Genomic DNA, 21,168 nt, shown 5'->3' with positions numbered 1-21,168 from the left:
TACCACTGGTAGTTGATTTGTATTGGAAGGTGACTTATAGTCTTTTGATGGAGCCCAGTTTTAACAGTGACCAGTACTTATATATGTACTATGTATTTGTACTACATATATGCTATATGTAGTCTCTGTCTTAAAAATCAGCTTAATTCTCAGCAGGTTCCAGCCTGCACGTTGTCAGAGTTACAGACATTAATCTGATTTGCTTGATCTTGTAAGGCTACTAAACCATGGGATTTCTATTCCTGTGTAGCAATGTGAGCTTGCATCAACAGGCTGGCCTGGTGTAGGAATTGAAACATCTCTGTGTTTAAGGGCTGGGCTAAAATGCTGACAAGGTAGTAATCTGTATGTCCTGTGAAATAATAATTACTTTCGTGGGAGGATGTAAAAGTTTGCTACTAACTTCCTTACCTTGTCACCATAAAAACTGGGTCTATAAAATGGACCATTTCCTCTTAGATATTTCAAGTCCTTTGTCAAGGAGTAAAAGCTCTCAGCCCAGTCTGACTTTCCGAACTGCTCTAGACATTGGACATTAGACATTGCCTAAATACTTGTATGGGGTTGGAAGGTTTTTGGTCTTCCTTTAGGCTCTTCACAAGGCCTCTGAAATTCTCTGCAGGAAGCAGGATTCTAGGCAAGTTTTTTCTGCTCCTAAACCAATGGCTCTTTCATTCCCTTCCTTTAATCAAACCTGACTGGTTTTGTGTTCTATTTTATTACAGCATGTCTATGTCTTCTTTCTGAAGTGCCATAGATCATTGTTAAAGATTAACATCTTTCAAATTAGATACTTTTCCTTTGGTCTTTCAAGTGACAAGCTGTTAGTAGAAATGCTTTGGAAGTAGGTAGGACTTTCAGTGTTTATGTTAGGCATTGGGATCTGGACATTAATTGATTAGTAGCAGATACAGCCAGAGGGCTAGCTGGGAAGGTTGAATAGAATCGAGACAGGAAATACAATTTTCTTGGTATTATCAGTATCCTGGTACTAATAGCCCTGCCCTAGACGTTCTACATTACATTAAGAATGCTCTAAGCCATGTTTTTGTGAAAGAATCACCAAGAACATGAATTCACTATCCATCCAACAGACCGTGCTGTTGTTAAATGGGCCTTGAGCCATGGTTGCTCTACTTTTACCTTCATGAATATCTGTTCACACGCATCTAGGCTCCAGTGCTTTCTCTGTAATGGTCTCTGGGAAAAAGGGAAAGAAAAGGATATGTGGACACTAGTGGCTCAAATCTATAATCCTAGTTACTCATGAGACTGAGATCTGAGGATCACAGTTCAAAGGCAGGCTGGACAGGAAAGTTCATGAGACTTATCTCCAATAAACTACCAAAAAAGCCAGAAGTGTGGAGGTGTGGCTCAAGTGACACTGCTAACTTTGAGCAAAAGAAGCTCAGGGACAGTGCCCTTGTCCTGAGGCTTGAACAAAGGGGGAAAGAGAGAGGGATGGAGGAAAAGTCAGATGTTCCAAAGAGAATGAAAACCTTCCCACTTATTAGGAAGAGCTCCTCAGTCAGTGTGGTAATTTTGCCCTCTAAACCTTGACATTTCTTACTATGAAGTTCACTGATACTGAATAAGTGGATAGATGGATGGATGACAGGCACCATGCCTGCGACACAGAGCCCTTTCAAACAGCATGTAAATGGTCTGATGTGGTCGAATATCCTAAGAGCTCTTCTTCCAATCCCAAGATTCCAGGGTCTCAGTTTCTCAGTACTAAAGAGCAGAGCTTTTGTTCTTTGATGTTGTGAAATCGCTGAGCTAAAGTCGAGAAAGTATTTTAGAATAATTGCTGTCACAGTGTTTAATGATCCTTCACCCAGTGAGGATTACAGCTTGGTCACTCTTATATTTTAATGTATTTAGTCTTCAATAGACAATAAATAAAATCTTTGTCACTATTTCCAAAGAGCATTTTGCTACTTTGCTATGTTAGCTGACTGAAAGTACATCGCTGTGGTCTCAGCCCTGTGATTCTAATAAGGCTACTTTCTCACATTACAACATGTACATAGTCTCTGTAACTTGTTGATGATCTGTGAGGAGAAAACTCTCCAAAGTCTGTTCTGTTGAAAGGCAGGGAGAATACATTGTATATTCCCTCTCTCTGTGGCCCAAATGGCTTAACACAGAGAACTTAAAGCCCTTCCCTAGGTTATCTACTTTGAGGACCCACCTGTACAATAGGTGAATAGCACTGCACTTCTGTATAGAGAAGGAAATTAGGACTTAGAGAACAAATTGTTTTAAGTGAAATTTGAGAAGTTTTTCCATGCTGCATTGCATTCTACTTTCTTTTGGTATCCTAGGGACCACAATTAATACTGTTGGGTTATTATTATTATTATTATTTTACTTTTAAAGACATAAAATACAGCACATGATTCTTCCTTTTTTGTGTGGGTCATGGAAGTTGAACTTGGCCTCGGTGATGTCCCTGAGCTCTTCAGCTCAAGGCTACCACCCTACCCTGGGCCTGGGCATTGTCCATGAGGTCTTCAGCTCAAAGCTACTGCCCTACCCTTGAGCCCAGCCCCACTTCCCATTGTCTAGAGGTTAATTGGAGATGAGAGTGTCAGGCCCTTTTGTATTCTGCCTGGCTTTGAACCTTGATCCTCAGATCTCAGCTTCCTAACTAGGATTACAGGCATGAGCCACCGTGCCTGGCTCAGCACACTATTCTGAGTATGAATCTAGTGAGAAGAGCAGTTGCTTTTTTTTAGCCATTGAAATTGGTATCTTCTTTGTAGATGAAGGAAAGCCACTTTGAAAATTTTTCTAAGTGTGTTCACATTTGGAAAGCTTTGCATAAATACATACATGCATACATACATACATATTTACAAGCCAACAGATCTGCAGAAAATAAAATTCACCTACAGAATTGGTACTAATCTTGTCCCTATCTTCTCTCCTCTCATTTCTCTCTATTTCTCTCTCATTTCTCTGTCTTTCTGTCTCTGTCTCTCTGTCTGTTTCTCTCTGTCTCTGTCTCTCTTTCTCTCTGTCTCTGTCTCTCTCTCTCTCTTTTGTAGCATTCTTTACCTAAAGATAGGTAAGTTTAGAGCTTGTCACATACATACAGTATGGATGCTGTCCTTGTGTTAGTGGCATGTTCTTATTTGCCTTAAATTGGTCCAAAATTTAAGCTCTGAAAACATAAATTGATTCTAATATTTGTGGTTATTATTCATGAAGAACTAGAACTTTACAAGGCCATGGTATCTTAAGAAAAACTATAGCAGGTTGATTTAAAAAAATAATGTGTTACTAAGCACGATATCTCATTGTGTAACCCTAAAATTCTTATGTCATGGGTGGTAATGTAGACAACAAGATGTTCTCCTCTTCGTACAATGGAGAAGACTGAGGTGGGGGTTGGGAAGGGACTTGCCCAGGGACATTATGGTCGGTGGCATAGACAAGAGTAGGTTCCAGTCATCTGGTGGCTTGGTTGTGTTCATTAGTCTCTGCTCAGTACACAGATGAACACAACCAAATTTCAAATCAGTCTGGGAGCTTAGTTTTTATTTTTTTGGTCTTTGGTTGAGACATATATCCACAGTTGCCAGATGATAGCACTATTGGCTAAATTTAAGAGCAAAATAAACTCAGAACTTTTAAGAAAAGTGAGAAGTTTGAAACCATAGTCACAAATTGGGTGGTGAAGTATCTGAAGACTACATAGTAATTGTGTGGGGAGCCTCTGTCTGAGGAGGAAGAGCCACACAGAACAGAGAAGCAGCCATCACCTGAGACTACACATGTAGGGCTATGAACCTGGTCCAGGAAAAGGGCATTCAGAAAAGCCAAGGTCATAAACAAGAAGCTAATCTAGAAAAATGCTAAGCCACTTATTTAAAAGGAAGGATTTTATCATTAAAAATCAATGCATGATAGACACATCCTGTTGCTTGAAAAAAACTCAGTAGATTCCCAGTGAGAGAGGATCTATATTTTGCTGATCTATATTTTGCTCCTGTCTTTTCCTCCTATGCACAGCAGGTAAGAGTGTCTGTTTACAAAGCCAGGCATAAACTTTTATTGTTAATAAACCCTGATCATTGCTCCCATAGGCTTTTGCTATCTGTGAAGAAGGAAACAGCCTCAGGACTTTCTGGGGTTCCAGTATTCCTCAGAGCTGAATCAAGGCTCAGGAGCCTGGCACTGTGCTGCAGCATGGGACAGAGTGGCCCTCTGGTCTCTATGGAATCAGGCCACTCAGGTTTTTTACCGTAGCACTCTGGGCTTCTGCACCTGTGGCTAGCTCAGCCATCGTATTCCTGTGCTTGGCCCACAGAAAGCTTCTGATGACATTTCCTATAGTTCTTTCTGCCTGGATGCACCACTCACAGCTAGTGGGTCCTGTACCTCTCTGAGGACACTGGCAGGAAGCAGAGCCCAGTCCTCCTTCCTCCAGAACCCACAAGTCCCTCCCTTCCCTTTCCCAAAAATCCTGGAGCAACATCTGCCCATTTCCCTGTCAAGCCCTCCCCTAAGAAGGGGCCTTGTGAACACCCAGGATGACTGCAAATCCATGACCCAACCTCTGCCTCCAGATAGCTAGGACTATAGGCATGAACACTCAGCAAGTTCAGCTTTTGGTTTTTCACTGTGGCCTGCCTTGCAGGACCGCTGGCCATTGGAAAGAAGTTGAATAATGAGCAGGATTTTCAAAGATGAAATCTCATGATGGAGGGCTGGCTGGAAAGGTTGCTGGAAAGGTTGCTGCAAGGTGGCCAGGATGAGAGGTCTCAGGAACATAGCTGACCTGCGGAGGTTTAAAGGACCATCAGAGAAAGAGCTAGATTTACTCATTACACATCAGAAAGTGAAAGCAAGCCCCAATGGAACAAAAATAAATAGAGAGATTTGGCCTAGAATAAGAGAAATATTTTTATATTTAAAACCGTCTGGAATGCTGGAGTGGAGAACTCCATGATAGAAGTTTAAGAGAAGACTGGTTTTCTATTTGAAAGAATAGAAGGAGCGCGTAGCATTAAGAGGAGTTCAGAGGGATACAAGTGTTCTTTACATAACGAGCCCATCATTTCCTACATAAATATAATGAACTCCTAGACTACTAACACCAACCCACATTTTGCCAGGTGCAGTAGGTGTTAAAATATTTCCAAATACAGCTCATGAAAAAATTTCCTCCTTTAATTAAAACACGTATGTGTGCACACCCATTCATGCATGTATTCACATCTGTAAAGACTATAGTTTCTCATTGAGAGGAAGCATTTCCAAGTAGTAAAGGAAACAAAAATTTATTTTATGATTAAAGTTTTCACAGCCAGTAGTTTGCTGAAGCTGATAAATAAATTCTGTGACTTAATATAATTCATGTAATTCAGTATTCTTTGAATTATTTTGAGGAATCAAAACACAAAATGTTCTTCCAATTGTTTCCTAAGTAAATTAAAGAGTTTCTACAGCATCTTTTTCCAAACCTTAAAAAGTGAGTAAGGTATTCCTTTTTTTCATTCTTTTTTTTTTTTTTTTTTTTTTTTTTGCCAGTCCCAGAGCTTGAACTCAGCCACAATACCACTTGTGGCCTTTTCTATGTATGTGGTACTGAGGAATCAATCCCAGGTCTTTGTGCATGCTCAGCAAGCATTCTTATCACTAGGCCAAAATCCTGGCCCATGACTAAGGTATTTCTGTCTGCCTCTCCAAACAGCAGTTTCAAGTTAGTCTGTACCAGCTGGTATACCATGGTGCCTTTTGATGATTATTCTTAGCTAGGAATAAGAGTTGGAGTACTTTATCACTTCCAACACTAAGATGTCTTTAAAAAGAAGGGGCAAGGAAAGCCATTTAGTTTGAAAATCTTGGTCTTAAAGACTGTCAGACATAGTTTGACATTCTGACATTTTTCATAATCTATTCTGTGAAAGCACTTATAGTGTAAACATATATAACCATTCATCTTAAAGGAAGGGGGAAAACAAGATGTTTGGGATGCGTGGGGGAGAGAAATAGGGACAAAAACATGAGAAGGGGTATCAATGTGTGAGAAGTAATGCACCTACTACCTGATGAATATAACGGTAACCCCTCTATACATTACAATTAAAAAAAAAAAAAGAAAAGAAAATGCCTCGGGAGTTTGGCCTAGTGGTAGAGTGCTTGCCTAGCATGCATGAAAACCTGGGTTCAATTCCTCGGCACCACATACACAGAAAAAAGCCGGAAGTGGTGCTGAGGCTCAAGTGGTAGAGCTCTAGCCTTGAGAAAGTCCAAGGACAGTGCTCAGGCCCTGAGCTCAAGCCCAGGATTGGCAAAAAAAAAAAGGGAAAAAAAAAGAATCGAATCTTTTCTGCCTTGTGAATCAGATTTTCAAAATAGTTTTGAAGACACCACTCACATTTAACTAAAAACATTTTCTATCTCCTTTAAGGTCTAAAAAGAAAAGAGACATAATTGTGTGTAGAATTGATCTGTGAAATCCTTTTGAAGAAAATATTTTTAAAATGAAATGAAATTATATAAATAATAAAACAATAATGATCTACACTCCTACTAAGAAGAATTAACTATTCTGGCATATTTTTTCTCTTGAAAAATGACATCAAGAATTCAAAGAATATCAAACATTATACAGATAACAATGCCCTTGCTAATCTCATATGGACATGATTCTAGACATATGTCCCCCCATCTATCTATCTGGATGTTAAGAAATGGTTTTGTAAGAATGAATAGTGGTGGTTGTTCACTCCTGTAATCCCAGATACTTGGGAAGCAGAGATTAGAAAGGTTGTGATTTAAGACCAGCTTGGGAAAAAAGTTAGAAAGATCCCATTTCACCAGCAACAAAAACACCTGAGCAGTGGTGGTTCTCACTTGTGATCCCAGCTCTGTGGGAGGATCACATTCTAGGTTGGACTGAGCAAAAAACTAGAGACCCTACCTAAAAATAAAGCAAAATGTTTAGGTTTACGGCTCAGGCAGTAGAATGCCAATTCAGCAATCATGCGGCCTAAATTCAAACCCAAGTGCTACGTACCTTCTGTGCTTATATATACATTTTCAGACAGTGTCAGTCAGTTCCTTAAAAAAAGATTAACTCTTTTGAAACGTTCTCCCCTCTTCTTCCTGCCTCCTGTGTGGTTAGATGTACTTAATTTCTATGTCACTTAGGAGCTAGTGTTCTGTTAGTTATATAAATACAAGTTTGTGAGTTGTCTAGTGGTAGCTTTGTGGATGAATGGTTTTCATGCATATAATTCCTGGGGGAGCCATCCACATTTTAATTTTGGCAGTGTTTGGTAAATGTCAGCCCACCATTAAATATAATCATTCATAATCTCCAGTACTTCAGGTGTCTGAAATTGTGTAGGCCATTGTTAGTTCCTCTCTGCACTGTTATTGCATGTACTTTTGGTGCTAGGGGGAAAAAAAACATCAGTGTAGAAATTCAGTGGTAAATAATTCAGTCCCTGTCCCAAAGGAGTAAGGACCAACATGTGCTGGATTTCTATTATGCCAGCTCCAGGAGAACTGCTTTATTACTTTCATTTCTTTCATAGACCTGGCATCCCAAGGCCAGGAGTGTGTGTTTAATTGAATGGGCCTTTATGTGTGACTCACTCAGCTAAGTGCACTAGAATTACATCTACTTTTGTCTTGACAGGAGTCGTGTTCAGTAGACACTTATTGAGGAAACTGAGGCCCAAGAAGTAACATCCTAAAGTTCTACAAAAGGATGTGTTGTAATGCTTATTCTTCCTGTACCACAGATCTGGCTGTTTGTGTTAGAAGTAATGAGGAAAAGGACTTGTGAACTGATAATCCAGGGAGCAGTGTGTGTGTGTGTGTGTGTGTGTGTGTGTGTGTGTACATATATATGTGTATTCATGCACACATATACCATATATATATGTATATATATATGGTCTGATGATAGAGAGATAGGCTGATATAGTCTCTTGTAATCTAGTAGTTCTCTAGCATGGAGCAAGCTCCTTTACTTTTCTATGCTCCATTTCCTATCTGTAAAATGGGGTTGGCAGTGGGAGGTGATAAAGGGTGTCTCCCTCAAATGCTTACACAGTAGCAGTGTTCAGGTACCTTTTACAAGTACTCAGGATGCTATGGTTTCCAGGGGGAGAACTCAGTTTTACTTGGCTTTGCTGAAGAGCTAGGATTCTTCAGGTGAGTAGGAGGTGGAAGGAGACCTGCTGAGGTTGCACAATGCCTGCCTTTTCCTACATAGCTCCTGAAGCTTCCTCCTTCTAATTGTACTGTGGAGAGCCAACAAACAGGAGCACCTGTGTTCAGAGAGGCTGACCTGAAGTAGACCATCTTATCTCAGTAGACCATCTTCCCTTTGAGGGGCAAGTGAGTCAATTTCTGCAGTGTCAAGGAAACTGAGAGACGGCAGTGTGAGGCTATGGGCCCAGAAGGCCAGAGGCCGTTCCAGGCAAATGCCAGCACAGTAGATAGCTCCAAAGAACAGCCTACCAGCTGTCTAATATTCTAGAACAGAGTTTCCAAACTCCCTTCCTTTGGACATTTTGCTCTGATTGTCTCCCTTCATGCATTGTGAATGACAAAGATAAACTAGGTATCTACTTTTGTGCTGTTTGCTTAACTTTAAGTCACATATAAAAGAGGAAGGTTATAAAAAGTCCTTTTTGGAGAGTAAACCTGAGTGAATTAGACTTCAGAGATTGGGGTCAGGTCTGAGCTGTTGTGCTGCTGAGCTTGAACATGAAGACAGCTACTGTGTCACAGAATGCTGCTTTGTGTTTTCCTCTGAGCTTTAATGATTTCCCCTAGAAAAATAGCTGTGCTGCTCACTTCCCATCCGTGCCCTCTGGCCTGCCCTCTCAGTCAGGTTCCCATAAAGCAGTCCACAAGTAGATGATTCTAGTCTCTCTGTAGCTTGAAGCTATGAGTTTCCCATTGTCCATAGAGTCAAATGTAGACTCTGAATCTAGGGTGGACTACTCCTGCTCTTCATCTTAGTATAACTGGACTCATTGTTTACCAGACACTTTAAAAAATATAATACATATGTATATATTGAATATGACATTCCTTCAAATTGGGTAATGAATTGGCTTCATAGATGGTTGTTCTCCATTGAAAGAGTGACCATAATTATAGAAATATTCTAGTGAGGGGCCGGGAGTTTGGCCTAGTGGTTAAAGTGCTTGCCTAGCATGCACGAGGACCCAGGTTCGATTCCTTGGTACCACATACATAGAAAAAAAAAGCCAGAAGTGGTGCTGAGGCTCAAGTGGTAGAGCTCTAGTCTTGAGAAAGTCCAAGGACATTGCTCAGGCCCTGAGCTCAAGCCCAGGACTGGCAAAAAATAAATAAATAAATAAAGTTAACGTTACCATCTTCAAAAAAAAAAAAAGAAATATTCTAGTGATTGCCAACATATAGAATCCAAAGCTAATTCATAATTTAGAACCAGTCATATTTCAAAAGTGAATTTTCTGAGTGATGGGAAAGAAGGCATTACAGCTGAGGGAAAAGGAAAGACAAAGAGTTTGGCGGGTGGGGTGGGGAGAAGGAAATACAAAGAAGTGCTTAAAGACAGGTTATCCATCTAGAAGAGAGCAAAAGAAAAACCTGGCATAAAATGAGCACTCTGAGAGTGATTTATTTCTTTCTTTTTTCCCAAGTCCTGGGCTTGAGCTTAGGGCCTGAGCTCTGTCCTTGGGCTTTCTCTACCACTTGAGCCACAGCACCACTTCTGGCTTTTTCTGTATATGTGTTACCCAGAAATTGAACACAGGGCTTCGTGCATGCTAGGCAAGCACCCTACCACTAGGCCCCGTTCCCAGCTCCATGAGTGATTTGTTAGTGGAGAATGGACTGTTGGCCTTCCAGTCAGTTCCTGTGTCACACTTCCCTTGGGAAAGTCCAGGGTAACAGTTTTACCTGCTGATCTTAGACAAGATAAATTGCTTATTTTAATCAGGTGGTGTACATGAGAGTACTTCAAAGATAATAAGGCCTGGTAGAATTTTGAACCCTTATACCTAGTAGTCAGTTCCACTCTGATGGTAAATGATATTTTAGCTCAAATGGGGGGAATGGGTGAGAATTCCTTCCAGTTTTTGTCATCTGTGTGAAGAATTCTTCAAGGTGTGTGTAGGGGGTGGAGGTATTTTTAGAGTGTCTCTGTTTCAATGTCTGATGAATTTTAACCTCACAGAGGCCCAGCCAGCCAGTATGCACCAGCATTGTGCTGTGCTGGTTTTCCAGTGCAGATTGTCTTAGTAGCACATGGGGAGGGGGATGCAGAGCATTGGAGGGGCTCACATTCTCCAACTTCTTGTAAAACATAAGAGTGAAAGGAAAAGTTAGATGGAAAACACACAGACGACTGAGAGGGTTTTCTCCCAGAATGTTAACTCTCTTCCTAGAAATAACCTTAGAAGTCTCTGTGATGTGACCCTGGCTTTTCAAGAAATAATTCCTTTCTCTAAAAGAAGCTAGTTTACTAATTAAAGCAGCCATGTGGAAAGGAGAATTCTCTCAGTCTGAAAGTCCTCAGTGTGCTATGATCTCCCTTGAGCATCCCAGGTCAGCATCCAGATTCTTAAATGAAATCCTATTTTCTCTCATATGTGGATGTGACCTAAAAGATGCAGCTGAATGGCTGTTTTTCCTCATGATGTGAGGCCTTTCAGAAGTATTTTCTTTACACATCCTGGTCTCCTTATCTAAATGCCTGTTCACGTGGCAATGCTGTGAGAAACCATGTTCACTGTTCTTGATGTACTGAAGCTTGAAGAGGCGGGAAGGAGTTGAAGACAGGTTCCCTGGACTTTGGAAGATCTTCAGAGTTCATACCAGATAGCATCTCTGAGTAACAGAGCAGGTTGCTTCCTAGGTAAAAGGGGAAAAAACATCACAATAGTAAAAATGACCGAAAAAGAAGTTCTTGTTCTTGCTTGGTAACCCACTATGGCTTTGACTGCAATAATTATGTGGCTCAAAATTTGGCCCATGTTTTATTTTTTTGTAGTGATTTCTTGGTGTGATAAGATCCAGCATATAGTGTTGGTGTTTCAGTCAGGTCAGAATTTTGAAGGCAGGAGTTCTGCCTCTGAAGCATGAAGTCGCTTACTGGTCTGTGACCCTGTAAGAATGCAAAAGAAAAAAACCCATGGAACCTTTATGAAGAAAAGTTGTAGTGAGGACGGTCCCAACTGCATTCTTTGCTTTACTTGATTCTAGTTTTTAACATGACATATGCCTCTTTCTTGTCAAGGTGGCTTTTTGCTCAGGTGTCATTGATCTTGTGTTTGTTCCTTCTCCTGCATCCCACCTCCATGTCTTGTCCCTCTGTTTTTCTTTCTTTCATGTATACCATCAATATCCACCCCCCTTTTTTCATATATTTTTATTGTAATTAATAGAAGGGTTACATTATATTTGCCAGATAGAAGGTACATTAATTCACATACATTGATTCCCTTCCACCTGTCTTGGTCCCCATTTTTTACTGCTTTTCATATTTCTTTGTTTTACTGGAATTTGAAATCAGGTCTTTTTGCACTTGTGAGGCTCATGTCTTAATACTTGGGCCATGCTGCTAGTCCTTTCTGCTCAATTATTTTTTCAGATAGTGTGTCACATCTTTGACCCATAGCATCTTAACCCCACCTCCTTGTAGTTGGTATTTTAGGCACAGCCACTGTGCTCAGCTGTACTTCCTTCTTTTTTACCTAAAACACATTAGGTTTCTTATGTATTTAAAAAAGTATCTGTATGGGTTATTGCTCATATTTTCTTTTCTTAATCAGTCTTACAGAGAGTGTTCTGTTGCTTTATTAAACTAAGTACTTCTAACTGTATAATCTTAACCTTTAATTTGTTGCTTGCTTTTACTCGTTTCAGAATTTGATGCCCCCATTCCTTGTTCTTGAAATTGCTGTTCAATCTCTTTCTACTCTGATCTGTTCTGACATTACTGCCACATAATCTTCCTCATGTTTACTGCTGAGCGTTCTAGTTTCTTGATCCAGGCTCAGCAGTGGCTTTTTATCCCATATGTCTATGAAGTTAGCATTAATTTCTTATCAGCGTAAATTAAAAACTTTCTATGACAGGGCCAGGAGTTTGGCCTAGTGGTAGAGTGCTTGCCTTGCATGCACGAAGACCCAGGTTCTATTCCTCAGTACCGCATACATAGAAAAAAGCCCAAAGTGGAGCTGAGGCTCAAGTGGTAGAGCTCTATAGCCTTGAGAAAGCCCAAGGACAGTGCTCAGGCCCTGAGCTCAAGTTCAGGACTGGCAAAAAAAATTTCTATGGCATTTTGTTGTTCTTGTCATAGTTTGATACATCCCATTAAAGTTCATAGGTTAGGAACCAAATCCCTAATGTCACCCTGTTTGGCAATGGAGCCTGGTGGAGGTCTTAGGTAAGGAGAGTTCAGTTGTTTTTATAGGAGCTGGGCTACTGTTATGTGTCTGCTGTAAGAGCAAGTGGGCCTCATGTACTGTCTTGCCCTACTACCTTAGATGACACACTAAGAAAACCTTACCACATTGAGAAAGGGAGAGATTTTCCTGTTTAGCTCTTCTAGGTAACCCTCTATTCTGTTTTCCAAGTCTTCTGTGATCCTCTAGGAACTTAGAATAGTGACTAAATAAATTTCTAAGTAATCAGGAGGTATACAAGGGAGCAGCCAGTAGAGATTTACTTAGTGTAGGAAGACCAAACAGGGTGAAAGAAAAGAACCTCTTGACAGGGCATCAGGGCTGGGAGCAGAGGATCCATGGATGATCTCTACCCTAGAGTGCTTGTGTTCTTTAAATGGTTTCTAGTTCAGAAAGGCATGTTCTGTTCTTGTACCTAATTATCACATGGCGGCGTTATGTCTCAGCACCTAAAAGCAAATGTAAGGTGATAGAAAGAATTCAGGTCTGTCGATAGTTGATTACAAGTTTTGCTTTGCTAGTGATTTTCATTCATATTTTCTGGGCCTGTCTCAGCTCTTGAACCGTTGTTCTTGGACTTCCAGCCTCAAGAACCATGAGCTCTTATAGAGGACCACCACCAACAGCTCCTCTTCCTCCTCTTCCCCTTCTTCCTCCTCCTCCCCTTTCCCCTCCTCCTCCTTTCCCTCCTCCTCCTTCCCCTCCTCCTCCCCTTCCACCTCTTCTCCTGTCTCTTCTTCCTCCTCCTCTTTCTCCTTCTCCTCCTCCTCCTCCTCCCCCTCCCCCTTAAATCTCCTCTTTGAAAACCAGTAGCATTTCACTGCCTCCCAAGGGTATAAAGAAAGGAAGGAGGCAGGCACTGACTTGTCTAAAATAATAAGACAGGAGAATTAAGTCTTCTAGGACTGAATAAGCAAGTGGGGGAGGGAGCAATAACCATGCTTACTGAAAGTAGCTGCACCTAGAGGAAGGCTGCGTAAGAGAAGCTAAGAGGACAAGCAGGCTTCCTGCAGGAAGCCACAGCCACGGAGAGAGGGAGCCCAGGAATAAAGATCTTAACTCCCTTTCCACTGTACCTTGTAGTTTGATGCTCTTTTTTTTCCAGTGGGTATGCCCAGTAGAAATCAGAGTGTGTGAAACTTGCTAGAAATCTGACTTGACATGTGGAAGATGTTAATTTTGACAATGGAAGTTAAAGACGATCTGTCTCATCAGCAGTGGACTTAGATATAGTCACAGGGCATGGCTGTGGCCAATGACTGGGCAAAGAAAGATTGCGTGGTCTTTCAGAGGTCGGATCAATTAGGAAATCTACAGTCAGCAGACAGGATGATGCAGCTAATTCTTGAAACCAATTTTAGGCATTCATGAAATATGTCACGAGCATTGAATAACATCTACTAAAAGGCAATCATTTCTCATTATGATGAGGCACAACAGACATTTCCATTTGAGTTAGAATGAAGTCATCTACTTGCTTTCTGGAAAGAGAGTCGGGGGAAAATTCAGCAGTGTTGACATGGAGAGATGGCCTACAGTTTGCCAGAGGAAATGGAAGACATAAAGATTCACCAAGAGCAAAGCGCTTTTACACTGACTGAATTTAGATGTATCATTTAACATGTGGCCCCTGCAGAGTCATTGCAGAGCAGGGAATGCTACCTGACTCAGTCCTGTGAGCTCAGCATGGGATGGTGGTGCTGCTATGCTTAGCCCCTCGCCACGCTGTTTTCCTTTGTAGTTTGCCTTTTGACTCTTAGACTTCAGGTCCTTTTTCCTCTGGCTTCTGAAATGGAAAAATGTGTGTGATGACCAAGCGCTGCTCGGGGACTGGCTGATGGATTGTCCCACCTAGGCCTGTTTTAAGACAGCTCCTTAAAAGTGTGAGGCTGTCATTCATTTGCAGGTTTTCTTCTTCAAATATGAGGATATTTGTAGTCTTTTTTTGGTAATATCTACCGGTATCATCAAATAACATTTTAGGTTAATGAATTGGTAACTTAGGGATTTAAATGTCTCATTCTACAAAGGGAAGAGGCTAAAGGGACTAATGGATGTGTGACACCTTTGTTCATCTGGGTATGGACCCTAGAAGAAATGGCAGAGGTGGCAGGTCTGTGGCTGGACACAGACATTTTTGTGTGTACTGGAGGGAGAGAAATGTAGAAGCACCATGAATCCTGCTTCAAAGGCAGCTCTGTAAATATACACTGGTGATGGGGGAAGGTGCCTACCTCTACCTTCAAATTCTGGAACAGAATGAAGACAATCAGAATATGTAAAAGAGTGGAATCTCCCATTGGATTCCTCTGAACAGAAAGTAAAAAGGCTTGACTCTGCTTAGTAAATAAAATCCAAACATTGCTCCTTAAACCAGCTATGTTTTCAAGTGTCTCAAAGCCTCCTCTCCCCAGAGTTTCTGGGACATTTGAATCTTTTTCATATAGGAGTAGGGACTATGGCTTTGGGGAAGTTGAGAAACCTAATCCAGGCTTCACAGTGAGTTCCTCTGTGGGACTTTGTCCTGGCAGCATTTTAAAAAAATACTTACTTATTTATTTTGTTAGTCATGGGGCTTGAACTCTGGGCCTGGGTGCTGTTCCTGGGCTCTTCAGCTCAAGGCTATCGCCTTACCCCTGAGCCACAGCACCACTTGTGGTTTTCTTGTGGTTCATTGGAGATAAGAGTCTCATGGACTTTAGTGCCCGGGCTAGCTTTGAACCGAAATCCTCAGATCCCAGTCTCCTGAGTAGCTAAGATTATAGGCGTGAGTCACCACACCTGGCTGACAGAATTTTTTTAATCCCTCTCAGTTATAGAAAAGCTGGACTTGTCAGAAGTAGGGACAGAGTGAGGGAGAAGCTGCAGCCAGGCTGCCGACTGGGGCCTTGAGTTGGTTGAGGTCAGCCAAAGAGGAAGGGTAAGTTGTGGTTGTGCTTTGATTTATGTTGCCATGTGACTTATACACTCTGTCAGACAAGCCGCTCTCCTCTGTTCTCTTACAGGCAGCCCTATTGCTGCAGAGGACTGTCAGCTGCCTTCTCTGCATAGCCACCATCACATGCTTCCCCACTGGAGCCTGGGCAGACTGACCACAGATGGCATCTCCAGGGCATGAATAATTAGGTAGGCATAATGGAAGGCACTCACTGCACCCTCCAATTACACACGCCCATTACTGAACTCTGCTACATCAGCTTCTATCTTCCAAGAGGGGAAGCCAGAGGATTTTCATACAAGGGCACTGTAACTCTAGACAGATCCAATAAAGGTTTCCAGAACTGCTACCAGGTTCGGGAGGGATCTGACATCTCCAGCCTCACCCAGCATCCCAGCGAACAGATAGGTGACATATTTTTCAAGCAGACTCCCACGAAAGACATTCTCACTGAGCTATATAAACTCACAGCAGAGAAGGAGAGACTTCTGGCCGATCTGCTGAGCTCAGACCACATCCTGGGCATTTTTACAGGGAACCAGGAGAGGAAGCTGCCAGGGCTGCCTGTGAGCCTGGTCCCTGAGGACGACTGTCTGCAGAGTGCTGGTGACTGGCCTGGGGAGCTGCCTGTGAGCTCTCTCAGTAAGAGGAGCAACCGCGGGGACAGAAAGCCCTGGAGATCTGGTGGAAGGAGAGAGACCTCAGAAGCATTCCTGCGGAAGAGAAAGGGGAGGAAAGGGAGTGGCAGCCAGGAACCAGCTCTTCACATGGGAAAGGGCCAGATCTGTTCCAGTAGTTCCTTTCCTCTTTCTCCAGCAAAACCTAATCTACAGCTCCTAGAGGAGAGAGGAAACTTGGTCCCAAATGGATTGCTTACCCACTCCCTGCAGAGGAGAGAGAGCTGCCCTGCAGATATCCCCAGGACACCAGGCACAGACCCTGCCATTGGCAGCTTGGAGAGGGCCTCCGAGGACACTGAGCTTGGAAGAGAAGCACTTCCCTCAGACAGCAGGTCCACAGAGGCAGGAGATGATCGTGTTCACAGGCAGCCAAGGAGCCCTGGTGAGCTGAAGCCTCAACAAACAAATTTGCCTGACAACCAGGAGGGAGGCAAGACGCATCCCAAGGCAGAGAGGTACCAGGCAGAGAAGTCCAAGTCCAAGTCCGTGGAACGGACGTGCAGGAAGAAACCTGATTCAAAAGTGGTGGCCAGGATCCAGGGGCCCTCTACACTTGGGCAGAATGTAGTCCGGACCCATCCCGAAGGGGAAGGACAGACTGACATTTGCCCAGAGGCCCAGCATCAGTTTCTACTCCAAGCAGACTTGCTCACCCTTCAGCAGGCTGAGGTTAGGGCTCTTGGGTCCAGCTGGCAGGATGAGGAGAAACAGGGGGACAGATTGTTGCAGTCATCTGTGGAAGAAAGAGCCTCCGTTTCTGCTTTTCCAGCCAGTGCTGAAGGGGCTGTGAACAAGGTACTCCTGAAGGTGATAGAGAGTGAGAAGTTAGCTGAAGCCACAGAGGGGAAAAGGCTGGGCTTCCCTTCGGACATTAGAGCCACCCACACCCTCTTGGAAGCCAGAAACCAAAGGAGAGCCGGGCTGCCCCAGAGTGGCCTCAAATTCTTGTTTCTGGATCTGCCCCACCCTGTAGGTCCTGACTTCTCACAACCCAGAAGTGGAGAGAGGAAGCTCTCCCCCACGGTTCCAGCAGTGGCTCCTGGCATGGTATTCAATAATTCATCCCCTCAGTGCGACGTACACAAACGGCTGTCACCTGTTCCATTGCCTCCCTCTCAAAGGCAACCCAGCCCTCAGCTTCATCACAGGATCCTCCGGCTTCCCCCACTGCCCAGTGAGAGGGACCCTGCCTTTAATGACTCTCCCGATAGAAAGAGCAGGGTCCTCTCTGGGTTCCCCTCCGCTGCCAGCTGGGAGCAGCCATCTTCTGCCAAGGTCACGGAGACTCAAGGAGCCTGCCCGACTTCCTTCCGAGTAGGGCAGCCTGGGTTGCTGCCCCAGGAACCCTCAGAAGACATCCTGGGGCTGGGGAAGACTACAGCTCAGCTGGAGCTCCAGTCGCCTCCAGGTCAGTCCCTTCTTTGTGTATTTAGCTCTGTGCCCAGTAGCTGAAGAACTGTCAGTCTGCTCTTCTGAGCTCAGCTAATCATACAGGGGCCAAAATTCCTAGGCCTTTTAGTTGGACTATTTGTCAGCAAGAAAATGGAGTTAGAGGAGCATGGAGATGGCAAAGGTGGTGTTGACATGGGTCTGATACTTGATTCTGGAAGCAATGCTTGGGAAATGTTTGCTTATATTTACTTATTTGGTATGGCATTCTTTAAGGTTGTTTCCCTTGTCTCTTAACCCAGAGAGTAAAGGAAAAAGACATGGAAGTAGTAGTGACTGTTTATATGCTAGCTGGATAATTGGCCCATTGACCTAAATTCTGCAGTTCTGCTCTTGAAGTCATCCTAGCGGACTCTACACAGAAGCACAAAAGCAATTGTGTGTTTGCTCATGTGTGTGAAGTTAGAAATTTTGTTGTGTTTGGTTCTTTGCAATTAACTTTGTAAGTGCCATACTCTATGACAAAGATACTTTTATTTTATTTTATTTTTTTTGTACTCCTTGAGTTCAGCTTTATTACCTAATACAAGTCCAACCTCTGGAACATACAAAATTAACTGTTCCAAAGTTCAATTAAAAACACAATTTATGAATAGTTAATATCTTCTGAAAGGCATTTCCAAGTTTGGAATGAAGAAAATATGTACATAATATATAATCAAATACCAGCAAGCTTGAGCTCTCCTCAGGTCCTCACTCAGCATTAGCCTTCCTGGGGTCTTGAAGCTCTTCTGTCAAGTCTATGAGGTTGTGTGTGACGGCGGGGGAAGGAATGGAGATCCCCATTGCTTTCCGAACTCCGTACGTGCTCATGATGTCACCGGGACTCACTTGCTGTGCAAGTTCCTTAAGATTATTAGTCACTTGTTCAGCAAGGTGCATCTCTCTGTACGAAGGACCCAAGAGACAGATCGTGTTGGGAGGGGGCCCTGGTGCTCAGCTGCTCGTTCTGGGCATCCTGGAGCTCCCTCAGCAACCTGGTGGTCTCCTCAAGTTTCCTCTGGAACACCTCAGCCTCTTCAGAGTCGAACACTTCAATGGGAGCACCAAAGTTTGTTACTGCTTTCAGTGCTGTGAGTCTGTCGTGGGTGCTGGAATCCAAACGCCCTGCTGGTTCTACTTCTGTAATCTCCATTTCTTTAGCTTTATCAATTGTCCTAGACTGGCCATCATCTTCAGGCGATGACGTTTCCAACTCCTGCAGGGTCCTAGAATGCCCTCCTTTTGTTAAAACATCCAGCAAACTATCTGCCATAACATATGGATAATCTTGGCATGTGGCCAAAAACTCCTGGATACTAAAGTCACTTGGAAGGCCAGAATCTTCCCTGTAGGTTGAATAGATTAGATCAGAATCATCCTTGCCAATATTTGCAAATGTGGAGTCATAATGTGGGGCATAAGAACTGTAGGGTCCATAATTCAAGTATAACACTGGGGTTACTTTGTTCCTTTTATCCTCTTTAAACCCCTGCAAGGTATTCACTCCAGACTGAAGTCTTCCAGTTGCCATTCCCAGTCTTACAGGGCAGTAGCCTGGTTCTCCTACAATGGGATCCACAGGATGGAGAAGTCCCAATGTCGTTGTTCCATCTGGTTTTCTTCTTTCAAATTCACACTGGCTGTTGGCCAGCCGCCGGGTCAGCTTCCCCCCAGACTCCAGCACAGCACGATCAATCTGTTCCTGCTCCCTTTCTGAACTGCTGTTCTTCCACTTATCCTCAAGGACGTCTTTGTCTTTTTTCTTATTGTCCAGATTGGGACTCTGCAAAGTCTGTGCTTCAGCATCACCAGAGTCTTCCCTCTCTCGTGGCCAGCAGCCGCTGTCCTCCCCACTTTGCGAGGTGTCTGTTCTATCTTTCTGCTTTCGAGTTTTGGGTTTTTTTTTGTAAGTCTGCCATGAAGTCTATGCTCTGCTTTAGACTCTGAATTCTTTCCTGGCTAAGAATTTTCATCCCTGAGTGCAACAGCTTCTTTGCCGCTTTATAATAAATGGTCTCTGGTTTATTGTAAATCATGGCATTAGTACACATTGGTTTGAAGTTATCCTTTAGTTCTTCTATGGATTGGTAGTCATTGTTCTTGATCTTTTCTTTCATGGTACTAAAATCCATTGTTTAATAATCATGGAGTATCCAGGAGTATCAGTCACAGGAAAAGAAAGCACTTGGGTCTTTTCTTTGCAATTGTCTCATTAGTTGAGTCAAAGCTTCTTGAAGAGGTGTCTGTTCTACCTCTTCTTGTTTGGCGAGTGAGCTTGTAAAAGGCTTCTCAGGTGGTAAGTCTAATCTTATAGGGGTGTGACACTGGAGGTCTTGTTCTCCCTCATTCTCCACACACTCTCGATCTTGCTTCCTTTTGTCTTCCTTGACTCTCCTCCGTTTCCTGCCCTTTTACTCCCCTGAGGCTTGCTTCTCCCCCTTTTTCCTCTTTTTCCGCTTTCTGTCCTTGTGCTTGTCGTGATCATTTCTGTCTTTGAAGAGGCTGGAGTCGTGTCCCGAGCTGCCGGTGGAGAGCTCGGTGACCTCGTTCCCTCCCACTTTCAGGACCAGCTTCAGCGGCTTCTCCACATACTCCTCGCAGAGGTGTTTGTCCGACTTGTGTTTCTTGTGCTTCTTGACCATGTCCCACTGGGCCCCGATGCCTGCCCCCTGCGCCAGGCCCAGGCCGTGCGGCCCGGCCAGGCAAGCAGAAGGGCGGGAGCGGGGCCCCTCACCAGATACTTTTATTTTTAAGTTTCCCACAAAGGAAACTTGATTCAAATCTTCCTTCCTTCCTTCCCTCTTTCCTTGTACTTCACAGTTTTCTATTTGATTCTTCAAATAAGCACAAAATGACTGTTCTAAAGTTAGCTTTATTTGTGGTTTATTACTATGACTAGGGTAATGGCATTTCTTCTGCAAAAGAAATGTACTGGAATGCCCCTATGACTTGCACCTGGCTCTTTACTTTTATCCAATGTTCTTTTGGAATCTTCGGTAGCACTTTTAGTAGCCACTCACAAGAATCATTGGGAGTCTTCCTGTGTTCATAACCTTATGAAAAGAGGCAGAGAGCAGGAGGAGGAAATACTTTTTTTTTCTTTTTTCCTGGCATAGATAGCATCTCTTATGCAGAGACTTTCCCTCTGTATACCCTACACTATCTGATGTTGGCTCTCTTTTGAGAAGCTAGGAGAAGAGAGCTCTTTGGATAGTATCTTTGATTGGTAGTTGTCTTCTTATTCTCTTTACTCCCTTTATTTTCCCTAGCCTTCTGTCATTAGTCTTCCTCACCTTCTAGATCTTTCTGTCACTTCCTACAACTGATGATTCAGATAGGGAGAAATTCCTGCTTCTCATTTCCTTTGCCTCTCACTTCATTTCTCCTCCTGCTCAGTCCAGCAGAGGCCTTGGATGGTGGCCAGGAGGGGTTTGTAACTCATTTACCCTCACCATTCAATGCTCTTTTATCTGAATCCAACTCCCACCTTACTTCTCTGTGAGCTATTAACTAGATTGAGTGTTTGATCGAGTACTTTATTTTCTGCTGGGAATAACATCTAGTTATTTCATTGAAGTGCTGTAAGATGAGTGAAACCTCTCAATAATTGCTCAAGTAAGAGATTATTACATCTAACAAAAATAATCAGATCCATTTCTAGTTGGAAGACTCTGGTGTTGCAGAA

General features: G+C 43.0%; 2 protein-coding genes and 1 pseudogene across 3 annotated transcripts in view; 2 read left to right on the top strand and 1 right to left on the bottom strand.

Moving 5' to 3' along the window:
• The window catches only part of LOC150046688 (transmembrane and coiled-coil domain-containing protein 5B-like), a 38,666-nt gene extending 21,580 nt beyond the window's left edge, over window positions 1–17,086 (top strand). Inside the window, exons 11-13 of one of the 2 annotated variants that reach the window (XR_016532631.1) lie at window positions 15,248–15,354; window positions 15,440–15,560; window positions 17,026–17,086. The gene's annotated coding sequence lies outside the window, so the exon portion shown is untranslated. Of the gene's footprint in view, window positions 1–15,247; window positions 15,355–15,439; window positions 15,561–15,906; window positions 15,986–17,025 lie in introns of those variants that run through there. The other variant, XR_016532632.1, reaches the window with a different exon arrangement.
• On the top strand, window positions 15,570–17,849 carry LOC150046687 (formin-1-like). Its single transcript, XM_090357797.1, has 3 exons — window positions 15,570–16,014; window positions 16,189–17,460; window positions 17,827–17,849. The coding sequence occupies exons 1-3, from the start codon at window positions 15,570–15,572 to the stop codon at window positions 17,847–17,849; spliced, it is 1,740 nt and encodes a 579-aa protein (XP_090213923.1).
• A 144-nt stretch (window positions 17,850–17,993) lies between these two features.
• LOC150046686 (bromodomain-containing protein 7 pseudogene) lies at window positions 17,994–20,125 on the bottom strand (annotated as a pseudogene).
• Window positions 20,126–21,168: the final 1,043 nt, after the last annotated feature.

Source organism: Megascapheus bottae, chromosome 25 (assembly GCF_031878675.1).
Source record: "Megascapheus bottae isolate mThoBot1 chromosome 25, mThoBot2.hap1, whole genome shotgun sequence".
NCBI classification, from domain to species: domain Eukaryota; kingdom Metazoa; phylum Chordata; class Mammalia; order Rodentia; family Geomyidae; genus Megascapheus; species Megascapheus bottae.
Note: the sequence above shows the minus strand (reverse complement) of the source record. Positions and strands in the feature narration are given on the sequence as shown.